We start from the raw sequence: 27,464 nt of genomic DNA, 5'->3' as shown, positions 1-27,464 counted from the left end.
AAAGGAGAGAAAACGGAAGGAAAGAATGATGTCACACATATATGTCCACAGCAGTATTTGCACATACGCACGCACACACAAACCCCACGTCTAAATGCCCTCTCACACTCAGAGCATAAGAGACATAATACAGAGAAGAGCAGCAACAACGGCGATACCTGTGGTTTAGCACGTTAAATCTTGCAGACCTGTGACATTTAGCTGAACTACAAGTGAGAAAAGTTCACACTCTTGCTTGCTGTGACAACTGTGATTAAACGAACCCCACAGGGCTGAGAAGAGATCACACTTTGTCACTTGTGCTTTTGTTCAGGTTCATGTTCACCTTGAAGGACTCCAGCAGACCCCCGTGTCCCCCGTTCTCCAGCTTGTCCTCCTCTCCTGCCTGGCCCAGACCCAGCGTGGCCTGGCTCTGTCTGTGCAGCTCATCGTGGAGGTTGTCCAGCAGTGCAGCTCGCGTTCTCCCCTGGAATCAATTCACACACATGAAACTCTCCTGGGTCATCATCGGGATGGCGATTATGGTGATGATTATGGATGAAGCTGAACTGAGGGTGAAGACATGCTGTGGTGTTTAGAGTGAGTGTGCATCACCTCTAGTTTGGCAAATTTGTCGGATTTGTAGCAGGCGTTTTCAGCATTGATCAGCTTTGTCAGCAGGAAGTCTCGAAACTCGGGACCCTGGTGATAGAGAATAGGAGAGAAAGAAAGAGGAAAGAGGTAGAGTTAGATGACAGACCAGAGGAGTGGGGTGTGGGGGGCAGTGATGAGGAGAGGAAAAGGTGACCTTTATCAGCACCACACAGATTACCATTTTGCAGCACACTGTGTCTGATCAGCCTCACTGATTTAAATTCCCATCTGCCTCAAATCCCCTCTTTTTTGTCCTAATATACTGCAAATTATACCTCAGTAAGTAACTGAATCCTCACTTGAGTCTTTGAGTCAGATTTTTTCTCCAAAGCAATTTCGCCTTTTTTGGCAAAGATCTGGAATTATTTAACTCATTCTTGGTGATGTACAAATGCAAGGTGAACTGGAGAGTTAAATTATTTTAACGTGCACCAAAATGGTAAACTCTTTTATTTGCTTTAGATGAGTAAGTTTTAAATACCTACAAGCAGTGGTGGAAGAGGCACTCAGATCAGACTTAGTAGCAGCAAAATATAAAATGTCCAAAGTAAAAGTAATTGCCCTGTAGAAAAATGAACCCTATACCGTATAGATTATTATTTATGATTTTATTGGATTATTACTACTGATGCATAAAAGAATAAGCAGGATTTTATTGTTGTTGCTGCTCAAGGTGGAACTAATTTAACCACTTTAGATACAGTTAACTGGTTTTGTCCAGTTGATCCAAACAACTGCTAACATCTCATATGTGAGAAGAGGCTCCAAGTAGATGTTTCTCTTGCTGTTAAGTGTCACAAGCCTAATGGTAAACTAATGGTTTAACCTTTAACACTTAAGGCTTATCTTATAAGCTCAACATATGAAGTATAAAGTAGGATAAAATGAAAATACTCAAATAAAGTACAAGTATCTCAAAGTAATTCTCAGTAAAGTACTTGCTTTACGAGTATAAGTGCAGACCACTTCTGCAACATGGTCAAAATGAGAATCTGAGGCACCATCTTTCCTTTCCTATGTGTGACTGGCTGCTGTTGGATTGATTCTGCTGTTGCTTGGTGAGGATACCAATTCATAAGGCATAAGTCCAAGTGAAGTCACAAGTCACTGGTGTTGAAGTGAAACATTTTTTTATGAGTTGATCTTTTTTGAGTCCCTCACCTTCTTGAAGACCGCTGGGTTTGGGAGAGGGGGTCCAAAAGGAGGAACATCCTCCCTCGCTGTAACAGACACCTGTTCACATCAAATAAATAACAATCACACATTAACAGTGTTTATTTCAGGGTTCAAGCTGAAAGGATGAAACAAAGTCAGAGGGAAACCTGAGAACACATTGTCATTGCCAGTGATGAGGGATTCATCACAAACTTTGTTGTGTCTTTTTTTTTTTTTATCTAGTTATTCAAATGTGGACTTTGTTTTCTGCTCAGTACCCAGGTGACAGGGACCACTGGCAGTTTCAAACAATCTTTACAGCTTGTTTGGTTTTCTCATTCACAGTTGTTAGAAAGAACCCTGCTGCAGAAGCTCTGTTATACTTCCTCACACTGGCCTGGTTTGTACCTTGTATGTTGTGTGATCTGTACACGGGTTCTCAGCCTGCACCAGCACATAAGCATGCAGGAAGTTGGACGCAATTATGTCTGGAACAAACGGTGTGGGCTCTTCCTGGAAGACTGCGGCCACAATATCATTTCCTATGTGCCTTTTCCTCTGGAGCTGTGGAGGTGGTGGAAAAAAAGATTTATTAGTTGGTGCAAAGATTTTGTTTTGTGGTTGTGTAGCTCAGAGAGCAGTATTAAAACAGGAGCATACTTTATGAGTCTTCTATGACACATAAGCCATTGAGCGCAAAAGGGATTTAGTTGTTTCTAGCTGGCACTTTAGTGGCTTCACATCAAATAACTTGCAAACAATTGGTTTAACATTTAGCCACAGCTTACATAATGGCAATTTAGCATAACACGTTGTCAATAACTGTATCTTACCAGTTAAATATTGATATGTTTGAGCCAAAGCAGCTAAACCCATTGTGCCTTCAGTATAACAGTAATAAATCCAGTATTAAAGTCTTATACCTGCTGGACATCTCCCTCAGTGAAGGGAAGCTTGGTTGACACATGGAACATAATCTCTCTCTGTCTGAAGACAGTGAAGACAGATTCAGACCCTGTCTGTCCATGGGACACATCCAGCCCACCCCGGAACCTGTCACAATATCAAAACACATGTCATGTTCTCTGTGTGGTTTCCAGCTTTCAGTAATAAGGATAAATAGGATTTTATTAAATGTATGTTATGTGTCAGTTTCATAACATTGTGCTCTCAGCTAGCTCCAGTGCCACCCAAAGGAGTTGTGTAGCTTGTGCCAGCTACAATTTAAAGCCTCCCTAACATCAAAAGTAACAAGTGTAACACAATAGAAAAAAGCCTGCAAGACAATAAATACAGTATACAAAGCTCTGATTACCTGACCGTGTGGCACTTTCTTTTCTAGGATCTGTTTCTCTAAGCAGTTTATCTCGATTGCATGCTGAGGCCGAAACAGCAGGACAAATTGCTCCAAAGTTACAGTAATTAAACACTGCTATTCTGCTCTGTTGTAATGCTCTCTAATGGCTTCCTGCTTTTCAGCCTTGTGCATCCTTTTTCTTTAGGTCTTCATCTTTTTTAAATCACTGAATCCTGCCTCCTTTTTTTCCAATTTTTATAGCACTTTACTCCGCTTTATTTCTCCTATTTAATCGCATTCTACTCCTACTCTTACCCTTTAAAGTCCTGAAGTTCAATATTGTCGCCCAGAATACTGAGAAACTCCTTGAAAGCTGGTGTCTCCTCATTGTTCCCAAACAACTCTTCCTCTGATGTCTGAGGGGATGTGACATGAAAATGGTGGAGGACAGAAAACAGAGGAAAAGGTACAAGAGATAAAACAGCGCATGAGATCAGATGGAGTATGTGAGGTAAATTGGTATTTGCTGACATGCTCATTAAAATCTCTCACCTGCCCAAACTTCTGGTAGATGACTCCAAATTTGAAGGTGTTGTTCACCTCATGTTCGTCATAAGCCACTATCAAATGGGATCCCTGTACATAAACAAAAACAGTCACCTCTTACTTACTCCCTATAGTTACTTATTTATTTCAACTTGTTTCACACTTTCTGTTTGCTGTAGTAGTTAGGAAAACATGTTTTCCTCTTCTCCAAAATGTCTCCAGGGCAGGGTTGTTGGGCCCTTGTTACGTAAGGCTGACATGTGACAAACTGTCACGGCCCCCAGCGAGGGCAGTGATCCTGTCGTTGCCTCTTGCAGACTGAGACACAGATGGTTTTTTTCCTTCCCCGAGGCACAGGCTGAAAGCATGCTCCATCACACTCCTCCACCGGGCTCGCAGGAGGAGAAACAGATCCATCGTATCCATTTTAGGAAGTTTTTGCCGCCATGTATCATCAAACGTTTTTGAATGATGCACTTAGTGAACAGCGCAGATGTTAGAAAGGTAGGGGGCATATGACGGGTAAAATGTCATAACGTTGTGTGCTATTTAATCTGATCCAGAGTCATAGGAGGCTTAAAAGTTAATGAAGATGTTGTTGGTGTGCAATGATGACAAAAAATGTAATTTATGGGAACACTGCATCGGTTAATGTTTGGAAAAAAATGCCTCAGGCCTTGATGAAGGTTACTATGAAGTTGTAACAGATATTAGTGAATTAGCATTTGCACTTTCAAGTCTACAGCGTCCCTTTGTCTCTTAACAGAAGCAGACAGAGAGAGGAAAAGGTAACTCGTGTCATCTTGATTGCATAAATATATAGCTGATTAGATGAGTTGACGTCTGAGTGGTTATGATGAAGTCACAGGGTCGGGGTTTAGCTATAAACTCACCCGAGGGTACAGGACTGGGTTGAACTTCAGCCCTGTGGCGTCATCACACAGAAGCTGAAACAAAAAAAAAAAAAAGAGACTTGTTATATTTGACTGCTGTCATATGAGAGAAATCTCATTATATACACACTGGAAACCACTGTATACCTGCTGTGGGAAACTTTCCATAGAAGTAGCAAATGAAAGTACAAAAAATAAACCAATAACCACCTTATTGGTTCATTTTTTGTACTTTCATTTTCTACTTCTATGTGCAGTGATTTGTTTTGATCTGTTTGTCCTCTTACCTAAGCTTCATTGATTTACTGTGATGTTTGGTCTTTTGTTGGATTGTGTTTTTATGCGCTGGAAAGGTTAATAAAGAAAAGATACCCCTTCTTCCTCCAACTCCCTCTTTCAGTTCAGAGTGAGCCAGCCTCCATATGTCTAGCACTTAGAGCTGCCATTATGTTTTGATATCGTTATGTGAACATGGAAAGGGTAGAAAGTTCATCGAAATATATATTATATATTTCATGTACTTGTAAGCTGTATCTTACCTTGGCAATCTGAGGTACACTGGGCAGCTGGTTGATGCCTGCTAAAGAGATCCTGTCATGAACTGTTTTGGTCCTTGACCTATAACAGGATTCAGAGATTTTGTAGCTTTTAATAGTCTAGGTGATGCTTAAGTTTATATAAGCTATGATCATGATGAATTTAGTCTCAGCAAGTCTCAACAGAAAAAAAAAGAAACAGGTTGTCAGTCTGATTAATACCAAGTGTAGTGATACTGGTAATATTACAAACATTATCACTGTCAGCTGTCAAAGAGGAGATCAGCCATCACCTGGCTACCATCCCCTCTGCGGTGCCCACAATGGCTCAGCAAAAAAATTGCATTACTTCACTGTTTTTGTCACCTGTTAATGAAAATGTCACCAATTGTGATAATGGCAGGAAGGCTTTCCACCACAGCACTGCAAATCTGTTCAGAGTTAATCACAACGAACAGCATACAGGGCTGCAGCAAACAGAATACTGAGGCATTATCTAGGAAGGCCTGCTTTATTATTATTTCTATAGCCATGTCGGTCTGGAATCATCAGTCTATTGGTTTGTGGCTTAGTGGGTTCACCACTTTAATTGAGATTGAAGTACATATCTCACCAACTTTCACATGGATTGGTATGAAATTTTATGTAGACATTCGTGGTCCCCAGAGTATTAATCCTCCTGATTTCAGTATTTGCTTACATTACCTCTAATGCTACTGTGAATTTCATATTTGGGGCTTTGACTGCAATGTCTCGACAACTGTTGGATGGATTGGCATAAAATTGGATGAAATCACTTAACTTTTCATGTAGGGCCACAGCCAAGTCAGTCAAGTTTGTCAAATACTTTGGTTTAAACATCAAACCAGCAGAGCAGGAGAGCATATTAAAGACAGACTTTAAGGGACTGGAGAAACATGGATTGTACAAAAAGGGGTGAAAGTCAAGACTAAAGATGTAGTGTTGATGTGTTATCAGTCTTGTTTGGCATGCTTTACAGTTTGACAGATAGTGAGTTTCTTCCATTGTACCTGAGCATGATGCGTAAGAACTCCTGTCCCTCAGCCTCCTCGTGTTTCAGAGACATGATGAGGTTGCCTATGCTGCTGCCAGTGCAGTAGTAGTTCATGTGTTCCTGGATGTATGAGAGTAGAAAAGAAGGCATGAGAGGGCGATTTTAGATCAAACACAATCACAGTTTTCCCCTGGTAAATGGACAGTGACACTGACATCAGTTCACTCATACTAACCTTGCCTAAGAAGTGTTTACGGTAGGCGCGGGCTGTGCTGTTACACTCCAGGCGGTAGCTGTGCCCCCCACCAGGGCTCATGCCCTCTTCTCGGTCTTCCTCCTCACAGAAACTAGACTCTGAGGAGGAAGGGGTCCCTGCCGGTGCCTCCACATCCTCAATCCAGTAACCCCCAAACTGGGGCAGGATTACCTGGGGGTATGGCCCACCCTTCTCCAGGACCTTGGGCAGGAGGGCCGAAAGGAGGCAGACAAAAGCCAAAATGTCATAAAATATAAGAGCTCTGAGACAAGCAAATATCCTCTGAACTACATCTTCATAAGGCCAGTTTGATAATCATGAAGTAATAAGAGACAGAAGGTAATATTCATAAAAAATGCAAAGGAATTTAAGGCTTTATCTATAGTTGGACACACTCTTTGCTGATGGTTACACATGAGAAGGCTGTAAATGTGTGTTATGAGTGTGTTGTCAATGAGACATGACTCACATCTTCTATCCGTGGGTAGGGAATATAGTCATCCTGTAAAACAGAGGACACACAAAGACACAGTTTAAAGGCTAATTTTAACATAGGCAAACTTCACTCACTTTCACCACAGTGATGTAGCTGCAAGCACAGTCACAAACACAGGAACAAAAGAGAAACACAACTCTCAGGTGATGATGCAACAGCCTGAAATGCCGAGTCATCAGCAAACGTCAATGAGGGTGTGTCACCCATTGATGATGTCAGAGCTGTTTGGATTCACTAGCCCCTGGGGTTAAGAGCAGTTATGAGCCCGTAGTCGTTTGGCAGTCTGCTGGTGTAGCACAGATCCGGTGTATGACCTCTAAATACTGCTGAGGCCCATCCGCACCACTGAGACCACAGTGTTACGGACAGCCAGTCATTTATATTCTGTAGCAGCAGGAGTCAGGATACTGGCAGGCCAGAGAGGATCAATTGATGGTTGGAGTTCATTCAGTTTATAATCAATCAGATCAGGAGGTTATCGATTTCTTACTTTAAATTGCCTGAGAAAAAGTGAAAAGTGCTCACAGAGGCGTTCAGAATCCATCATAAGCAGAGGGATGAGGCAAGAACGACAGAGCAAATCAGGAGGCATGATGAAGCAGTGATGGAGGAAAACATGCAGAGAAATGGAGGACATAATAACACAAACTAATGAGATCCACAGGCAAGATATGAACAAGTGTGTGTCTGGTCACACCTTCCATTTTTTGGTCTCTTCAGCTTTAGGGACCTTATTAGTGTCCATATGCAGCATGAGGACAGAAAAGCACAAGGATCAAAAAGTGTTTTTTGCACTGAAAAAGTCCTAGAACATGGCATTTTTGGTTTTCAGATCTCATTGTCTCCACTGCCAGATGACAACTGAATGAGTCATACATACTAATGTACTTTCCTACACACACACAAACACACACACACACACACACAGGTAATGCAGACACTTAGTCATCCTCTCTCTCTCCGAATCCAGCTTCCAGACATGTTCCTGTCCTCATTTGTCATTACCATTTGCTGGGATACAGCAGCACTGACACACACTTCTGCAGTATTTCCTATATGTACATATGCAGATATGAAAAGCCAATCTGGTAGACACAGATTAAATCGGACAATTATGGGTGCAGGCCCAATGGAACAGCTCATCTACATGACTGAGCACAGGAGTGAGGAAATAAACTGAACTAAGATGAGCATACACACCAGAACCATCACTTCTAGTGTCAACAATCAGACCAAGAATCAGACAGCATTCATTTGAAGCACAGACTAATGGGCCCACATATACACACATATATACACACAGTCTTGTCTGTAGTGGTGTGTGTGTGTGGCTGAGTGCATATTGATGGAGCAGCTGTTACAGTCACAGGGGAGTCATTGTCCACAATGCCAGACTGATCACAAAGACGCTCCTAAGAGGCTTCAATTTTCAGTCATAGACAGAGAGACAAAGATGAAGAGGGCAGAACGTCAAAGGGAGGAGGGAGAGGCGGAGAAAGAAAATAGGGAAACAAAAGACGGAGATCAAAAAGTTGACCTTCATCAGCACCATCCAGATTACAGTGCCGAAGCAAACTTTTAAACACTCAGTTCCAAATAGGTGGCAGAGCTCAAGAGAGAAGGTCGATGCAAGCTGAGGTTCAGAAAAGATGGATGAGGTGCCCAGTTTCAGTGTGTGTATGTGTGTGTGTGTACGTGAGACTCTTTGATCACCAGGCTGCATTGACTGGCTGCCATCCACAAGTCACACTTCCCAAATAACTCTACTGATGTCCTCAGTCAGCCTGTAATTCTCCCCACCTCTAGCTGCGCTAGCCTTCTCTTTTCCTTTCAGTCTTCTGTCATTTAGGGGAAATCATTATTCACTATTAAAGGATGAGGCAGGCCTTATTCCATTTTTTATGTTGTCACCAAATCTCATATAAAGACCAAAATCAACAGTGTGTTTAAAATGGCTTTCATATATATTTTCATTTGTCATTTCCTAAAACAGCTTGGCGCTGTAGTTTTTAGAAAACATTCCTCAAATGGGGGAAAACAGTTGCATTTCTTGGGGACTATTTTCACCAGTGGATTAATATACATTTGGTGCTCTAGTAAGTATTTACAGCAGCAGAGTGCTTTGTGTGGGATGGTCTCAAAACTAACTGCAGAACAGGTAATACTTGTTAGTAGGATCAGTTCATTGTGGGTTTGGTCTTTTCATGGAATTTGTTGACAATAAAAAGCATAGAATATCAGAATACTCATCGTTTCAAGAAAATTATCACTTGAAATGAGATGTTTTGCTGTTGTCTTTTTTGAGGAGTATAATGTGTTGTGTTCACAGGCTGCTGCACAAAACTAACTTGGTAATATGTTAATTCTCCTATTTAGCATTTATAAGCAATATGCAAACATTTTATGAACAGTTTATAACAGTTTAATGTGTTCTTATGCAACTTTTGTCAACAATTACAGCTTCTCCTATGAAGCCATATTTTCATAACAACTGTGTTTTATTATATTGTCATTCATTTTCTGTCTATATACCAGCATCCAGCAATGGGTCCTCACAAGATGAGTTGTTAACAAATACATTCCCTTACATCTGCTTACAGCTACATTATAGTATGTTACAAATCATTAATTAAATGTTTGTGTAAGCCTTTAAATGGTAAATAGGTGTACTCAAGGTAAAGTGTTACCACTAACTTCACCTAACGCTTTTCTTTCAGTGACTCCTCACTTCAGACCTGCTGGACTATTGTATCTATGTAAAGCAAATCTGATTTACTGTGTCAATGTAAAGCTCATTCTATACTTAACTTATAAACGTGCAGAGTGCCCAGACTTCCCACTTTACACTCTTTGGAAATCTCATCATAAACCATGAACCATTATTCCCCTCAAAGAATCTGCAAAAAGTGCACCTCTCCCTCTATGTGTCCTCTGTTTACTACCCATTCCCTCTTTCTTTTTCTGTGCCTTTCATTTCCCAGTTTTTTTCCTCCTCCTCCTCCTCTCCCTTTTTACATCCCCATCTGTGTTGACACTACTCAAAGCCTGTACCCTTAGGGGCCCGTGGAGGGCACAAAGTGGTCACATACAGAGAGAAACAGACCTTGGATGGAAGGAATAAAAAAAATCGATGTATTCCATACTGAGAAGAAGAAAATAGTTACGCCAGTCCAGTTATTTCCAGAACTATTCTTCTCTGGCCCCAGCATGCCCATAAGCCAATCTGAACAACACACACTGAACCCAGCTGATTGAATCATCAGTGTCTTTTTCATCCTTGTATCCTGCATGTTGTATCTGGTTTTGTTTGGAGAAAACGAGAGAGGACATGCACCATCTTTCAGTATGTCCATGTTCCTTTCGAAGTCTCACCCAGTGTAATAATCTCCTGACGGCACGAACATGCTGCTACACTACAAATATGCAATTACTGCTCAACGGTTCCATTAGTCAAAGAGCGGGAGAAGAAAGGAGGAAATAGAGATGGTGAAATAAGGAGGTGATACAAGGGTTACAGTGGAGTAAGAGGCAGGATTCACAGGTAATAAAAATATGTATAAAGTATGAGACTTTCATACCTGCATCCTCTCCAGCATATCGAAGAACTCTGCAGACTGGAACAGAGACAGAGGAAAATTTTTAAACGTGTAAGAAGAAGGTGTAACATTGCTAAACTTTGACTTTTAAAGCATCAGAATCTACTGACACAAAACACACATTTAGTCCGTACAACACATCAGTTATGACCCTTTAATTTACACCTTATACAAGTGTTTTCACACACAATACAAACCCCAAATGTTGGAATTTAAAGGTCCTACATTGGTAACATTGGTGTTGACAGCAGTAGATCTTGTTGCCTGTGTACAACGCTCCTCCACAGTATAAACTTAGCTGTGTCAAGAGGGCAGGGCAGGGCCTTTCTCAGCAGGGGCACACACCCACATGAGCACACACTGATAAGCAACCACTTCCTCAGAAAGAAACATACTCACGCATAAACACACGCTCACTCAGACACATGTGTCCTTGAATGCATTCACACATCCTCGTCCCCCAGGCTTCCACCTTGTCACATAAACAAGCTGTGAGGGTGATAATGGCCTACATGCTTTGTGTCTTTGTGCTCCAATTTTGGCGGATGTATAATTTGCAAACGCAATGTGAGCAGGGAAGCTTAAGCTGTAAGTGTGTCATGCATGTGCTCACTCACACATGGGAGATGTCAATTCCTGTCACCAAATTAAACTTACATTAAAAAAAAAACAAAACAAAAACAAAGTCTGGTTAAAAAGGAGAAATTCACAAAAGTATTTCTGGTACAAAATCTACAACTGATGCTTCCTCTTTAAATTGCTACTGTACAGTACACAGTTTAACAGAAGAAAAAAAAAAATAAAGGACCCACTTTGTCAGATAAAAAAAATCAACTCTGACCTACTTGAAGTGAATTTGCCAGCTAATACCACACAATAACTTGCACTATTACACTTATAAATGCATCATGCTGGCAAACTCAGTATAGCACCATAAAAAACAAAGCAAGAGGAACCGGAAAATAAATGCCTTACCAATAAACCGTAGCTCTTTAACCTGGGAAGTCTGGAAAGGTGTTTAACTGGAGTTTTACAGTCTTTTGAATGACTGTATTCTAGCAGTAAAAAACTCTAAACGACTACATTTTGACAGCACTGCTGTAATAAAAACTGTTCTTCTCTACACTGGTTGCCTGCGCTTTGGTGAAAATCTATAAATCTCTAATTACCACTCCCACTGCAGACAGAACTGCACACACGCAAACATACACACTCACACAGAGTTTTAGCAGAGAGTTAATATTAACCAGTTAAAGGTGTTGTAAACTGATACAGTGCTGTGGCTGGACCTGCAGAGTCAACATCAGACTGCCAGACCAACAATAAGCACAGCTGTCTATATCTGTTAGATAGCAGCTTTGGCAGCCAAACTGCACATGTTGGCATGGTGTGTGTGTGTGTGTGTGTGTGTGTGTGTGTGTGTGTGTGTGTGTGTGTGTGTGTGTGTGTGTGTGTGTGTGTGTGTGTGTATAATGGTTAGTGGTTCGTGTAGTGACAAAACATGCAGAGAAATGGAGAATATATTAACACAAACTAACCAGAGCCACAGATAAGATATGAACAAGTGTGTGTCTGGTCACATCATCCATTTTTGAGGGCAAGAAGCATAAAGATGATGTTTTCCTAGAAAGAGGCTTATGCTGCCTTAGCTTTTTTCCTTCTTTGATTATAGTATTGTATAACATCCTCACAGACTGTAGACAGTTTAAAAGACACCCTGATGCAGCTGGTCCTGGCAGTGTCTGAGTGGGCTCCTGTACTGCTGACAGTGTGTTCAATCATCAGCTATATCCCCTACAGTGACCAGACAGTGGCAAGGACAAGAGACACCTATCTGTCTTTTTTGCTTGGCAGTCAATCTAAAGCATGATGTTCATTTGACACTTTTCTATCCTTGCACTTTGTCTCTTCTATCTTAGCACCTCATTCCTCTTCTCTCTTCACCTTCTAACAGTTTCTTCTTTCTTTACCATCCCATTTCTGTCTTTGATCCTCTCTCCTGCTCTCTATCACTTTACGTTTTTTTCTCTAAGTCTCTCTCTCTCTCTCTCTCTCTCTCTCTCTCTCTCTCTCTCTCTCTCTCTCTCTCACCCAGCAACAACATCAGCATCTCTTATCTCCCATGGCAACCCGCTGGGGCTACCACAAACCGCAGGCAGATTAGATTGGCTGCCTGTCTGACTGACTGACTGACACACTCAGTGGCTGCAAGAATTCACACATTCATGTAGAGTCATGAATATAATCGGCCTCGCAAATCATGTCTTATCATGCTATCGTCAGGATTATAGGAATATTACAAAATTTCACTTAATCAAAAACACTAATTGAAAGATTTGGGAAAGGAATTAAATGCAAATAAAGCTGAAACTCACTATGTGGTTCTTCCTTTTTTTCACTGGTTTACAGTCGTACTGAGTCACGCAGACGTGAAATGCGTACCCTGAGTATATCATGCTCTTATTATAGCTACAACAGTCACTCACTGCGTCTAGTTCAGAGCAGTTCACTTCTGCTTGCAACACATGAGAGCCCTGTTCAGAGCTAAAAGTTCACAGTGACTAACTAAAATGACTGTGGACTGATCCACAGACTTGTCTCTCCATCCCACACCACAACACAAGGTGATGGGTGGATGAAGGGATGGGCCTGAGCTGACAGCCCTGGCCTCTCAGCTATGAGATACACAGTAAAACACCCTCATAGTGCAGCTGTGTACCTGGAACACAGGCTTACACTTGCACTGACACATATCTTTATTTGATGCTTCAGTCAATGCAGTTTTGGTTTGGTCCCCAGGTTATGAAATATTGTTGTGAAATGCTGTACACGTGGGAGTAAATCTGCTATAAATAAGACATAAAAATGCTGAAGCTTCACAGATGCAGTGTCTACAGTTATTTTACCTGCACAAACTGAGGGATGTGAAGTTGTAAAATCGTCCTGAACTAGATGTGACATTTAATATTTTTTGAAAGTAAACAGCTCTAAGAGAGTGGCTCATGCTGAAAACACCTTGATCTTTAAATCTTCTAGTTACAGAACATTTATTCTTGTGCAACTGACTGGACAATAGTACCTGTAAAACAGGAACATCAGTGAATTTATCAGCGGTCACTGACATTTTTGTTCCCCTTCAGCTTTTTAAAAGAAATCACATATGTAAATGTAAAGAACAGTAGCCGTGATGTTGTAATCATCAAGCTGCTGACATGTTACGAATGGAAGAGAAATTTGTTCAGTCCTGAACAAGTTGATGCAAAGTAAAAATTCAGACTTACCTTAACAACAGCAGCTAAACCATCTACACCCTCTGTGTCTCTGTCTTCCTCTTATTCTCAACTCTGTTCTACGTTTAGAAAAGGACTTCCCTCTCACTGGATTTTAATCTCTATTTTGCCTTTAAATACCCAAACACTTAAACAGGATTGTCAAGTCAGGAGGCAAACTGAATCATTTGTTAAACCAAGAACTGGTCATTCCAGTCTGTATGTGTCTACACACAGCACACACACTCTGCAGGTCAGCCATGTGGGCTAAGAACTGCCTTTGTTTTGCTGTCTCAGCAGCAGTGTCTTTGAAAGAGTTGACATTATACACAAAGTGAGTCACTGCACAGTGTAAAATCACAGTATTAACTACCTGAGAAAAGCTTTGCACAAACACATGCACCACACACACACTTTGCATTACCTGTAATCAAAGTGGAATTCCTGAACTGTGAGAACTTACTTCAAGTACCTTTATTCCACAACCCTAAATTAACCCTATCTAGTACTGTGCAGTGGATACACTCAGTTCTTGAACATAAAAAATAGCAATACAACAGTGTAGAAATATACTGTAATGCATTTAAAATATTATTTCAGGAAAAAGTACATAATAGCATCAAAACATACTTAGATTACATAGATTACTTGTTGACTGTTTTTGTATTATTAGTCTGAATCTTCAAATGAACTAAATTTGCTCAATTTGCCTCTGAAATGTAGAGTAGTGGAAGTATAGAGCAGAAGAAAACAGAAATACTCAAGCAAAGTACAAGTATCCCAAAATTAATCAGTACTTCAGTACAGTACTTGAGTAAATATATTTAATACCACTGTAACTGTAAAGGTTCACACACCGCTGTTACCTGAGCTCTAACACTAAAGACCTGAGAGACCATCTTAAAGCGAGATAATTTCCTCAGTTTATTTTCTTTGTCTTTCTATTACTTTAAGGATTTTCCATCTGCACTCATAAGGTCAGGAACAAGCGCCAAACAGCTGCAGAACCCAGCATTCGTGTGTTTGCCAGGTGTACAAAAAAAAAAAAAAACCCAAGTGCCCAAGTGGCTCCTGTTTATGGCCACAGCATTTGACTTCTTTTTGCCAATAACTACGTTGTGTAGAAACGACATGTAGTCTGTGTAATCAGATGTGAATGTTTTTGTATGTATGAGCAGAGCATCATTCTAGCAACTAAAATGCATAACAGAGCATCTGATTGAAATTGGTGCCAAAACTACTGTGTATGATAATAAGATGGTAACAAGTTTTTTTTTTCTAATGTCTTTTCGGTTGTTGTCAAATATTGCTGCATTTTTGTTGGATGAACTTGCACACGGTTAAGCCATAAGGCTAGAGTAGTGCTGTGTGTGGTGCATTACTTAAATGATTCATTTTTAAGCTACAGAATCATCTGTGGATTGTCCTACATATTTTGTTTCTCTCACACACACGGCAGCCAAAGTCAAAATCCATCCACAGTCTTGTGGATGGATTTGATGTGAACTGTGATTATAGGAAATTATAAGTTTCATAACCTCTTTACCAGTGTGAGACTGATGATGAACATCAGACCATTAGACCACTCCAGCTCACAGCAAAATTGTGGGCTGGCAATTGATAATTACCAGAAATCAGCCACACGCTGAGAAGGAGATTGCTGTCTTATGGCTTGATCTATATTTCTCTCATATATCATATTTCCTCTCATATATTAACTGTATTTTGTCCTGTCTTGGCCTGACCATATAGTCAGTCAACCAGCTTTTCCTGTGTCTTTTACTATGAGCAAAAAGTATCCTAGTATTCCTTTCCTCCTCTCTGTGGCTTCTCCTTTTGTGCTGTCTTCAGTAGATTCAATAATGATGGCATAGTTCAAGGTGACACACTACAGAAAGGGGCTCCCTTTAGCAGGAGCCATCGTCTAATTCCTGTATATCACCCTGCTAATCTGCCTCCCTGCAAGATGTCTCCTCTCTTTTATCATGCTGGAGGAGAAATGAAAAACTCTTCAGCAGTAGCACAAGTGCAAAGGCAAATGAGGAAAGAATATCTGAAAACATTACAACCTTGTGATAATATGTCACTCATTGAATCAGTGAGACAACATCTGAGAAAGTCTGATGGATTTCGTGTGTATTCACATCCACTTTGCTCTCATATTTTATTTTATTTTATTTTATTTTATTTTATTCTTTTCTATTTGCTGAGTCACAGTTTTGGCCAAAGTTTCCTTTGAGGACACAGTGTGACTGAACTTGACAATTTATGGTCAGGATACCATCAGCCTGAAAATAAAGCTCCCAACCTTTTCTTACTGTCGTTGGTCATGAATCCATCCACTGTACATCACAGTATAATGCAACTGCAATTCCTTTCTCACAACACAAACTTTTACTGGCAAGAGGAAATCCAATATAAACTGGAAATAAAAGTAGTCTAATACAGAGAAATAAAAAACAAGTGAGCTCAAGACCTTGAAAACTACTTCAAGACCTTGTATGATGGTAATTTAGTGGGCCAGTGAAGACTGTAAAGGCCAAGGTTAGTTCTCTTAACTCAAGTAAAGTTTGTAAGGAAGTAGAGTAACGGTATTAGTAGCAACTTGAGAAGAAGTTTAAAGTAAAATTATAAAGCCAAAACTCGCAAAAACTGAGCTTTATATCTTGGGCTCTTATTCCAAGGGCAAAAAAAATACTGACAAAAAAAGTAGTAGAGGGGCAGGACAAGAAAATACTGCCATGGATTATGGGCGATATAAATGTTGTGAGATAAAGCACTTATCACCTTACTTTGCTTTAAATGTAGTTGTATAACATGTCATGTGGTGAACTTTAAGTTGTTGTGACGCTGCAGTTTATCATTGTCTCTTATCTGCTTTTCTTGCTGAAGTGGTTTCTCAATGAGAATAATCAGAATCAATACATTTTCTAATAGGCGTAAAGGACCAAAGGGCAAAATGTGTCAAAGAAAAAGTCAGTAAATCAATGTCTTTCTACAGATGAGTGCCTCGATATATGTGAGCACATTGCACATTAATGCATGTGTGTGTCCTACCTTCATGCTGGGCGGTGCAGTGCGGGGCGGTGAGGGGGGACATTCTCCCAGAGGGACGTTGGAGATGTTCAGCAGCTCTTGTTTCCTGGAGAGACAAGGACAAAAAAAGGAATAAACATGGTTGATTTATTGATTTTTCTGACCACCAAAACGTTCCAAATATTATCAGAGGTCACCCGTCCTGAGAGGGAGATGGACCATCTTTCCCTTATCTATGTGTGTAGATAAAGGACAATGTTATAGCATTATTCCCCCTCCAAAACAAGCATTATTTTCATTAGAATATGGTTAAAACAGCTTCTAACCTGATGTTAAAAAAATGATCCAGCATGTTTGTTGGTTTAATCAGAGTGACCACCTTCTGCCTCTCCATTGGTCTGAACCACTCTATACCAACTGGCCTTTTCCAGTTCTCCTTAACTAAACAACAAATGTCACCAGTGTTTGAAAAAACAAAAAACAAAAAACAAAAGAAATGTAAGCAAAGGTTCCATTGCAAATGGGACAGCTTTTAAGTGCTAAATTGTCAAGCCAAATATAACCAGCTAATTTAAGGCTAACCCAATCGCTACCTGGATGGCTGACTATATAAATAGACTGTCTAATCCTGGATTTGCTCAAAACATTGCCAGTGTTATGGCAACAGATCACATATTATTTCAGAATCATGCGGCTGTGACTCTGTGTTTTGTTTTTCAATGTTGGTGTCGGTAGAGTTCATATCCTTAGGCCTACCATGTAGTTTAAACCACGAGCCACACACTTACCAAACAGTACAATTTAGTTTGAATAGATTTTAATATAATTAAAGATTTTAAAGTGAGTCAGAGAGCCTGCTGGAAATATGCAGTGAGGTATCAGATGTCTCTCTGGAGTCCCAAGGGCTGTGAAGGAGACTTTAAGAGAAGTCCTTTGGGGCTAGAAGCCTCTTCTCATCTTTTATGCCTTCTCTACGTGGCTTACTCAGAAGCATGAGTGCACATTAATGATCCCGGATGGAGGCTGAGCTGTCAGTGGGAGGCTGCAAGAGGATTAGCTTAGCCTCAGAAACCTGCCATGTGTTCTGATAAAATCCTGTTATATTCCTGAAGGTATGGCTTGAAGTATGATGCTTTGCAATGGACAACACTCATGCTGAATATATGATCAGGATCAAAAAAAGTTTACAAAGAAGTTAAGAGAAAATCGAGCATAGATGCTCTGAAGCCTCTCTAACCCTGCTTTGGAGCTGCAGAGTGCACTTACAACCATATATCCTGTACAACTGTTCCAGTATGGCTTGTTGAATATGAACTGGTGGTCATAAATAGCCTTTAGCTAATGTTACTGTGTGATAACTTTCTGTCATTCTTGTGTGTATAGATAAAGTTTAAGTTTTCCATTATTATACTTGGTTAAATTTCCAATTTGACACTGAAAATAGAGCTTGTATCAAGTTTTATAATGCTGGATGTCCACCATGTGCACTCTACAGTCAAAGGCTGTGATTCTACCAGAGTGGAGAGCTTTAAGTGATCACTTCAGATTTAGTGGATGAAAGGGTAAGATGAGAGTTTTAATTGAGTGTTTATGTGAAATTAATATGCCTCCTCTTTCCTTTAATTAACTGGAAGCATAGCAGCTGCATAGTACCTTCTCTATTTTCACATGCAACTGTGTAAAGTGGTTGCAAGCAGCAAAGCCACGCACGTCGATTTTAATGGTCATAGTCTCTAAAATTTTTACCGAGTCTCACAGACACCTAAACAAAGCTGGAAAAGTCACGGACGAATCCCACCCGTCTCCATTAGCCATTTCAGGGCAAACCCAAATCCTGTCCAACCCTAGTCCTCATTCCTCAGTGCAGACGAAAAGCTCATACTGGCCAGTTCTTTCCACAGGCTCAGCACTCACACAATGCACCACTGTGTCCCCCTGTGTATGTAACGCTGCAGTATGTTCGCTCACAGTAGCCAAGGGTGGACAATGTTTGAATGAGCACCATAAGCCAGGACAGACTGGGCGGGTTTACAAGACTGAAAAAAAAGAGGAAGGGAAAACATGTTTTTTTTTTTTTTTTTGCTGGACTTTGTTCTTCCTCTTTGTTCTCATCAGCCTGCAGGTGAGGACGCTGTGTGTTTTCTACCACTGACACATGAAAAGGAAAAGGATGGTCAGTCCAAAGTCCCTGGAGCAGATCCCTGCTGTGTGTCCCTACAGGCACAAGGACAATACCCATCTCACTGCTTTACACACTCACTCAGTCACACCTGCACACAGAGAGATGCTGTTTGCTGAAGAAAATTGTGCGTCTACGAAAGGGAGGGGGGTCTGCTGTCCTTGCAGCCTGGATTGTGTCTATGGTGATGATACAACAGCTACGTCACAGTTACTGACTCCCACCCAGACGTGGAGGGAGGGAGTGCATGTACTGGGACAGCAGGAGGGAGGAAGCTCAGAAACAATTTAGGAAGAACAGGTCATGGAGAAAGTGAGTCAGAAGAGAGAAGTGAGGAAAGAGGGTTAGATGAGATGTGCAGTCAACGCTTGTTAAGAAAAGGTGATTTGCACAAAGGCATCATCAAAGGGCGTAAGATGTAACACTACAGCCGAGTATCCCCAGGAATTTTTTTACAACTAACACCAACGTTCAGTGCCTGTGCACCCTTCATGTACTGAAGAAGAAAATAAGGGCATGGAGGTGGTAGCCCCAGTTTGTACTTCTCACATATTACTATTACATCAGATTCACAGAGCTAAGCTGTTTTTCTGAAAAATAAATACCCGCTGATCTTTGAAAATCCAGGAAGGTTGTTTATTAGGTTTCTTTCCTGAAGGTATTTTCAAAATCCTCAAAGACTCTTCTAACCACCTGGATGAAAAAAAAAAAAGAAAAAAATCCACTGCACAATGAAACATATTTTTAACACGTTTCCCAAGTTGCAGCTTATTTTCATAATTCACGTTTTTTACTATCAGTTATAATTCTCTACATTATAGTTACTTTCCATTATTGTATATTTCCATACAAAATCTGCCCTTTTATATCTTTCTTGTGTCATATAATAACTGATTAATTAGGAAACAGACTTGTAACCTCAGCTAGCTTGAGGTTACGAGTCTGTGGCTTGAAAGTAATGATGAAACATCAGAGGCACAACTGGAACTAGCTGCAGATCTGCAACATAGTTTATTTGTCAGAACCACAATCTTTCCTTGACCTTAACCATACCACGGGTTTTGGGATCAGACGTCATCCAGGATTTTGGACAGTATGGTGCAGCTCCCAAAAAGGGCTCTGCATAATCAGTTTGAGTTCTAACTACATGGACAAATGGCTGATTTTTTTTTTTTTCATTAAATATTTTATCAGTTCTGTTCTGTTGATGCCTTTCAATGTTGGCTTTGAGGAAGCAAGCACCTGGGCTGTGAAATGAAATCACAAGGTCAAATTGCATTCAATCCTCTGGCTCTGAGCTGGTACAAACACCGCCTGGCAGAAATTGCCCAGCGAGCCAAAGCGCAGCGGCTGCCACACAATTACATTATTTTAATACGCAGAAAATACTGGCTTGCGAGGATCGAACGGAAGCTGTGTTGGTTTGTGTGAATTTCTCTGGCCCGGCACTCTGCCAAAAACAGTGAAGCCACCTCTGAAAGACTCATTCATCCACAGCACTAAACAAGCTCTTTAAAGAATTTTAGGAAATTGCTTGTGTTGGATGAATTTCTCCGAGTGAATGTAACTCAACTCAAGGCCTCGTCCCCTGGAGCGAAGATTAAGTGGTTGTAAACCTGCTGAGCATAAATAGGGTAGATCATGTTCTACATCTGCATCAAAATGTACCTTTCTTGTGAAGCAGCTTGTCTGTAACCCTGGTTGCATGTTGCCTGGTGGTAATTATGGTTGATTCAATGATAATTACATCTACACAGTCATCATGTTTATCTAATGATGCCGGTAATTTGTGTGTGTATGTGTGTTTGTGAGGGAGGGGGACAGATAAAGGGAGAGACTGTAATACATTCTGTTATTTCATGTATTGATTACACCCTTGAGATAAGACTAGGACAGCAGGGCATGGACACAGAGAGGGAAAGACTAAAAGAAAGAGTGTGTGTGTGTCTGAGTGAGACAGAGAGAGAAAAAGGGGAGCAGCACCTTGCACATCCCCACGATGGACAGATCACAGGAAGAGGAGATAGGAGGATGAAAACAGGAAATCTGGGTAATAGAAGGGGCAGAGAGGATAAAAATAAAGAACAGAGGACAGAGACAGAAAGCCCGAGGACGGGGTGAACTGCGGGTCTCGGGAACTGAGCCTGTCCCAGGCAACTCCTGTTTCCAGTTGGGCTTAATATTTGTTATGAAACTTGATAAGCAGCCCTATCTTCAGGCCGATTGCCCAATTACACAACTGATGGCTTCTCTAATGGAGTTAATACCACAGCAACTGGAGACAGAGAAAAAGGAGAGAGATGAGGGCTGTGAAGAGATGGACAGCGTGGAGGGGAGGGAACACAAGACAGCCTGCTGTGGTGAGAAGGACCCATCAACCCTGATGTACATTAAAGTAGAGAATGAGAATGAAGAATCATGTCGCACAGCAGTATCTCCTGCAATATCACATATTAGACTTGACAGTTACAGCTCTGATAAGCACTTTAAGAGGCTGATGCTACAGGAGGCATCCAGGTGATGCCTGTTGCTTAATATAACCAAAGTTAATTAACTTAGGAGAGTACAAACACGTCTTACAGAAGGTATAGCAAGTGTTTAATGAATGGAACTGAGGACCGACTCTTCAGTTCAATTTAGATTTGCAGACATGAATAATTATCTGTTTATAGCAGGAAAGAGCAAAGATGATTCACTTCCAACAATATGAGAGGCCACTGTCCAGGAATATGGACACAGATACTGTTAACAGCTCATTAAAACTTTACAGATTAAATTATTCTTAATTAAAATTCTCTGCTCAAAGTTACAGAAATCTTCCATTTGTGTCACGGACGTATTGCCAGACAATGGGCCCCTGGGTGACATGTTCAAGGCCCCCCACCTCTGCTGCTTGCGAGAAAGTTCCCCAGCCCCAAAGAGACACAAAATGACAACAAACAGTCGACTTGTGTTTTCCATTTTTTTTGGTCATTTTGCATCTAATTGTAGTCATCTGTGTTTCTTTGTACTTGTTTGCATCCCTTTGTCGCATCCCCTGTGACTGAGATAATCGGTTACATTATGAGGTACATCACAGTGCTGCCTCATCTTGTCATGTCATTTTAGCAGCAATTTAAATTAACACCATTAATCTTTTCGTCTGTCCTCTATTCCCCCCTGTACTATCTACTGTCAGTCTCTCGTCGTTACAAAGTCTGCTCCACAGAGAGGTAAGAAATGGCTGTATGAGTCAGCTGTCCAACAGGAGAGTACAGGCATCCAAGATATGTGCAGATATGCGCAGAGGTCAGAAGAGCAATAATTAGGAGGCAACTGCGCTCCAAGTCACCGGCTGTTTCCTGTGGGAACGTCAGGCCTCGCCCTCTCTCTCTCTCTCTCTCTCTCTCTCTCTCTCTCTCTCTCTCTCTTACTGTGATATGAATAGATACAAAGATGACAGCAGGCAGGAGATAAGACTGTCCAGCCAGACAACCTGAAACACTCTCATTATCAATAAGAGGAAGAGACACAGACAGACAGATAGTGAGGGGGTGACGAGGAGGAGGGGAGCAGCATGTCTCTGGTGAGTAGACATGCCGCTGCTATTATAAATTAATATATAAATGTGTACCCAAAAAAAAAAAAAAAAAATTGGTCCTTCAACTACAGAGCTGGCAGGTAGAAAGAAGAGGAAGTAAATAACCTTTTCATTTAGCTGTTCTGCTGATGGAGTAGAAGAGAGGAAATGGATTTTGTGTTTGTGTGTCTGAGTGTGTGTATGCAGGCTTTGTTGCAGGTACGTTAAACAGAAATGTAAGCACAGTGCTACACTGGCACGCACACCTAAACGCACACTTTGTCATTATCGGCCTCACAGCTTCTTTATGTGACAGCCTGAGAACCGTGTTAACAAGCACACACGTGCAAACGCACAAGCTACAAGACCCAGAAGTGGTTTGTGGGAACTCTGCCCTGCTGTTTCCATATATTTTATATCTTAAGCTGTCAGTCTACCTCTAAGACACACTGTCATAAAGAGTGTGTATTTTTGTGATTGCTCCATAAGCACAGTTAATAGAACTTTGAAACTTTACTGTAAAAGTAGTTATATTTGATTAAATATAACATTTTTGTAAATGAAATGTTTCGCCTGCCTCAGCGATTTACCCATACTACACAGTTTTTTTTATATATTTTCTGATTTTTCACTGCAAAATGTTTCTCACATTTCAGCACACATGAAAGAACAAAGCATGCTGAGTGGAAAGAATTGCCAAAGTGATGTGCTAATATTCTCTTGATCATAAAAAAAAATGGGCCTTGAAGTAAAATTAATTGACAGAAACGATGAGAAATGTTTAGTTTCTTATCTTTGATGGCAGGCAGCCCCCCTACCATTCATTTCCACCTACACAGCGAGAGAGATTCAGTCTGAGCATGCACCAAGCTAAATTCCTTGCATGAATCAGTCCTTTCTAGTCCTTCACCTTTCTTATTCTTCTCAATTTCTACCTACTTTCGTCCTGTCTTTTCGATTCACCTGGTTCTCCTCTCTCAGCTATTTCTGTAATTAATCCAAGTGTTGGACTGAACTGACACCAGTGAGGGTCTCACCCTCTCCAGGCACACACGCCCAGAGAAACCAGGTTAATTATGCTGCAGTAAGTCTGTTACCCTGGACGATACTCTGACGGTTCACTCCAACATTTAACTGTGCTGTATTAAACACCTACCAAGTACTGCAGCCAAATTATTGACTGGAAAGCCAACAATCACAAACTGGCTAAATTCCTAGCTTCTCTCTCTCTCCCTCTCTCTCACACACACAAACACTGTATCTTTGACACTGAATTTACCATTTAAAGACAAAAGGAAAACAGTACAAGCTAGTAAAAGGTTATGTCCAGCAGCTTTTGTCTTCCCTTTGAAATGTCAGTGTTGTTTTCAGTCTCGCTGCTGAAATAGTGCCAAGAGACCTCTGATGGACATAATTTGCATGTATTTGCTTCCCAACAGCAGGGAGACACTGATAAAGGCCAAGGGCTGAATCATGTTTGCTTCTTTGTCTGAGGTTCTGCTTTATGCAGTATAATCACACTTTATTTAGACAGCCCGACAGTGTGACAGTCAATTTACTGTTAGGTGACTATAATGATTGAGCAGAATAGGAATCCACATGGAGCCTTTCAATCAAATAAACACCTGAATAGCCACTCAGTCTGAAAAACACAATATATTATAAACATCTCGTTGAAAGAAATTTCCTTCCGTTTGAATTCAAAAGATGAAATGGTGTCATGTAAGTTCTTTTAAAATGATTTTCTTTCTATACAAAGATGTTCTTCTGGGAAGACGTGCCGCTCTTCTCTTTTTCCGCCATTTGCAAACACTCGACCACTTTTAGCGTGTCAAGACGCGAGAGCATGTTCAAACAACAAGTGACACGCAATGAGTGTGCATCTACTCTTCAGCTGGTCACTAGGCAGTTTTAATAAAGTCTTAAGAAGTATTTATTTGTGTGATATGGATTCAAAACATTTGATTTAAGGAGAGTTTGTCGTCCTTTGTCACACTGCTGCATTGCAGTGAAAAACATAGCTGCCTGACATCACCGCTCTCTCTGTCATATCACTGGAAATGCCATAAATCCTATCTAATCCTATTCATTTTCTGGGACCCACTTCCTCTTTATCATTGTTCAATCTTGCCCAGTCTCACTGACTTGAGTTAGAGGGGGAAAAAAAAGGAGTTAAGCATCCGTCAGATGACATTGAATACTTCTCTTCTCAATCAGCTCCACCACTTCAGACTAACTGATAACCACACCGGAGCAGAAAGGTCCCGAAGAAAAGGGATGGAGATATGAAGACAGGGAGGGAGAGGCGCAGAATGAATGGATGTCAGACGGATCACTGAAAGAGAGAAGGCCGCAGAGCGAGGTATAGAGGGAGAGAATAAATGAATCTCGGCAGACTAAAAATAGCACTCTCAATCCCCAGTGCAGAGCTGGGTAAATAGGGCTGTCTTGGGTGGGTCTCTGGACACTTGTTAGAGACAATACTATCTCATCCATTACACCCCAAGATAAGGCTGACAGTCACACACATGTACACAAACACACAGATATTTGTACAAACAGACAGCAAAGAGACATGCGAGTTCAAATGGAATCAAATGTCTGCATGTTTCTGTGTGTGTGTGTCTATAGTAGCGGTCCTACACAACTGGTAATCGCAAAAGAAGGAAAACTCACAAGGGGGGGGGTTTAAAAGAGGGAGTAACTGAGAGTAGAAAAGGAAAAACGGGAGGAGACGTAAGAATGGAAATACGAGTGAGTCAGTGAATAAAAGGCGGTTTGTGTGAAACAGCAGGAGGAGTGTCTGACAGTGAGAGGAGGGAAGGGGCTACAGGACAAGGAAATACTGCATAAAGTGTCCAAGAAAAGCAACATGAAAGGCTGCACTTTGAAACCACAGCTGTAGTTAAGCTGTCTGACCAGGTTTTCTCTCCATAAAAGTGCAAATGTTTAGAATCTGCTACAGTGAAAACCGTCATCTGCGAACAGGGTTTACCTACAGACAGTATCCATTTTTTCTTTCTGCAGTGTAATAAAATAAAGTTAAACTGGAGAAAAAAGATTCCATGAAAATTAAATGCTTTGACTCCACATAACTGTGTCATGAAGAGGAAATTACACAACTGAAGGAACAGTGATTGTCCAGCTGTAGCATAGCAACCACAACTAAACACAACTAAGCAGGTCTATCAAACTTTGGATTTCTCCAGAATTGTTGATGTTGATGTACACTGTCGACCAAGTGTTATAAACCTCCATGTTTCTATTGAAATTCAAGTAGCTCAAGTCCAGTGAATAACCTTGCTACAAAGCTAAGTGCTAAACTGCCCAAGGTTTTAAAAAAAAAAAAAAAAAAAGGTCACTAAAAACTGAAAAATCATGTACATTTTACAGAAAACAGGCCTTTTTTACTGGTTTACTTACAACTTTCCTGCAGCAATGGAAGTAAATTAAGTATTGAAAGTTAATGTAAACAATTCCCATAGGTGCCCCAACTTTTGTTGATGACTTGATGAATTAATTAATAATGACTTAATGACTTAATAATGAACTAGACAGTGGCTTCATATGATGAGGACCAGCACAGTCTCCGGACCGATACATCATGGAGCTGCACCATGGTGCAACATGCAGCACCTTCAAGTGGAACACATTTGTGGAAACTTCTGCAAAAGTGTTAGGACGAACTTTCGGAGCAATGTTTCATTTCCATTGTAGAAACAACATCACGAGTTTGATCGGCTGCTGGATGAATTGAACATTTAGATTTACTTCAGGATTTAAGACTCTATGGTTCTTTTTTTCAAAAAATCTTTAACTTCAGAGTACACCGAGAAATTTCAGTAACAAGTGGAAAAAATGAGATGTTCTGCGACTTTTGACTTGTGGTGTGAAAAGCACTGAGATGCTTTGTGTTGTGTGTATGGGTGTGTATGTGTGTGTGTTATTTCCCTCTGCTGGACCGCAGCCTGGCAAGCTGCTGCAGTGTTGGAGGCTGACTTGCTGTGTCAGAGGAAGCCAGGCAGGTTATTCCTGATGGTTTTTAGCTGTGACCAGCTGCTACTGTAATTTATTATGTCAGTTGTTCAGTCCCAAACATTTTACCAAACACATGTCCACCACAGGACACAGCTACAAAGACGTCATAACTGGATGACATGTGAGATGAGGTCCTATTCTAAGCTGCTCAACAAAGATAGGTTTTACCATTACTGTGTGATTGTTGTACAAATGTACCATGCTCTTCAAATGGAGACAGCACTCAGTTTGTGTCTGACCATTTCTATTTCTGCTGTTATGTCCTGTGACAGAAGCTCCTGAACATCTTCATATCAAGGACCCTTGAACAGATACACAATAGACCACTAAATACTGTTTGATTGGATTTTCTCTTAAGGGACCAAAGCTGTGGTGATAACTGCAAAACTGTCAAATTAAATCAATCTTTGTAGTCCAAAGGGAAATATGCAGACAGGATTTAAAACGCCAAAACAAAACAAATCAGACAACTGGGATGATCACAGAAAACTGTGAGACCATAACAAAACATTAAAAATAATATCAAACTAAGATCAAATCAGATTTGAAGTGCCATAAAATCCAAGTACACATGTGGAAACCACTATATCAGGAAAAAAAAACAGCTATTACTGAGCAAACAGTTTCCCAGGTTCAGAATATACTGGGACATTGGTGCAAAGACAACCCTCAGGATTCTTCTCTTCGTAGCAGGCACTAAAAACCTCTGAGCAGGACAATCTATGGATCTGCTTGCTGTAAATACCCCTGAGCTGGGTCTGACTCACCCTAACTGCTCTCTCTTGTCACATTAACAAGCCTGTCTCTGGCTGTGTAAAGATTTCCATGTCAGACAATATTTGTCTGTTGTAGACTGTTGTAGACATCAAAGCAGGGAAAAAAAAAAACTTTTTGAGAATCTCACTTGATTTTAAAAACACGTCCTCGTCCAGTGCATGACTGTTTGTTGTGTTCCACCAG

At 40.8% G+C, this 27,464-nt stretch overlaps 1 protein-coding gene across 6 annotated transcripts in view; it reads right to left on the bottom strand.

Moving 5' to 3' along the window:
• Positions 1 to 27,464, bottom strand: part of LOC121186893 (rap1 GTPase-activating protein 2-like) — a 68,446-nt gene that overhangs the window by 6,237 nt on the left and 34,745 nt on the right. For 3 of the 6 annotated variants that reach the window (XM_041045778.1, XM_041045777.1, XM_041045783.1), the window contains 14 exons: positions 16,750 to 16,834; positions 10,406 to 10,441; positions 6,801 to 6,833; positions 6,311 to 6,532; positions 6,092 to 6,195; positions 5,064 to 5,142; positions 4,525 to 4,578; positions 3,638 to 3,721; positions 3,401 to 3,501; positions 2,712 to 2,841; positions 2,197 to 2,352; positions 1,795 to 1,866; positions 595 to 681; positions 326 to 466 (listed from right to left, as the gene is read on the bottom strand). In XM_041045778.1, the coding sequence (XP_040901712.1) occupies positions 326 to 466; positions 595 to 681; positions 1,795 to 1,866; positions 2,197 to 2,352; positions 2,712 to 2,841; positions 3,401 to 3,501; positions 3,638 to 3,721; positions 4,525 to 4,578; positions 5,064 to 5,142; positions 6,092 to 6,195; positions 6,311 to 6,532; positions 6,801 to 6,833; positions 10,406 to 10,441; positions 16,750 to 16,834 (1,384 nt within the window). Of the gene's footprint in view, positions 1 to 325; positions 467 to 594; positions 682 to 1,794; positions 1,867 to 2,196; positions 2,353 to 2,711; positions 2,842 to 3,400; positions 3,502 to 3,637; positions 3,722 to 4,524; positions 4,579 to 5,063; positions 5,143 to 6,091; positions 6,196 to 6,310; positions 6,533 to 6,800; positions 6,834 to 10,405; positions 10,442 to 10,648; positions 10,674 to 11,398; positions 11,443 to 13,704; positions 13,791 to 16,749; positions 16,835 to 27,464 lie in introns of those variants that run through there. The other 3 variants (XM_041045779.1, XM_041045780.1, XM_041045782.1) reach the window with 3 other exon arrangements.

Source organism: Toxotes jaculatrix, chromosome 9 (genome assembly GCF_017976425.1).
Source record: "Toxotes jaculatrix isolate fToxJac2 chromosome 9, fToxJac2.pri, whole genome shotgun sequence".
NCBI classification, from domain to species: Eukaryota; Metazoa; Chordata; class Actinopteri; family Toxotidae; genus Toxotes; species Toxotes jaculatrix.
Note: the sequence above shows the minus strand (reverse complement) of the source record. Positions and strands in the feature narration are given on the sequence as shown.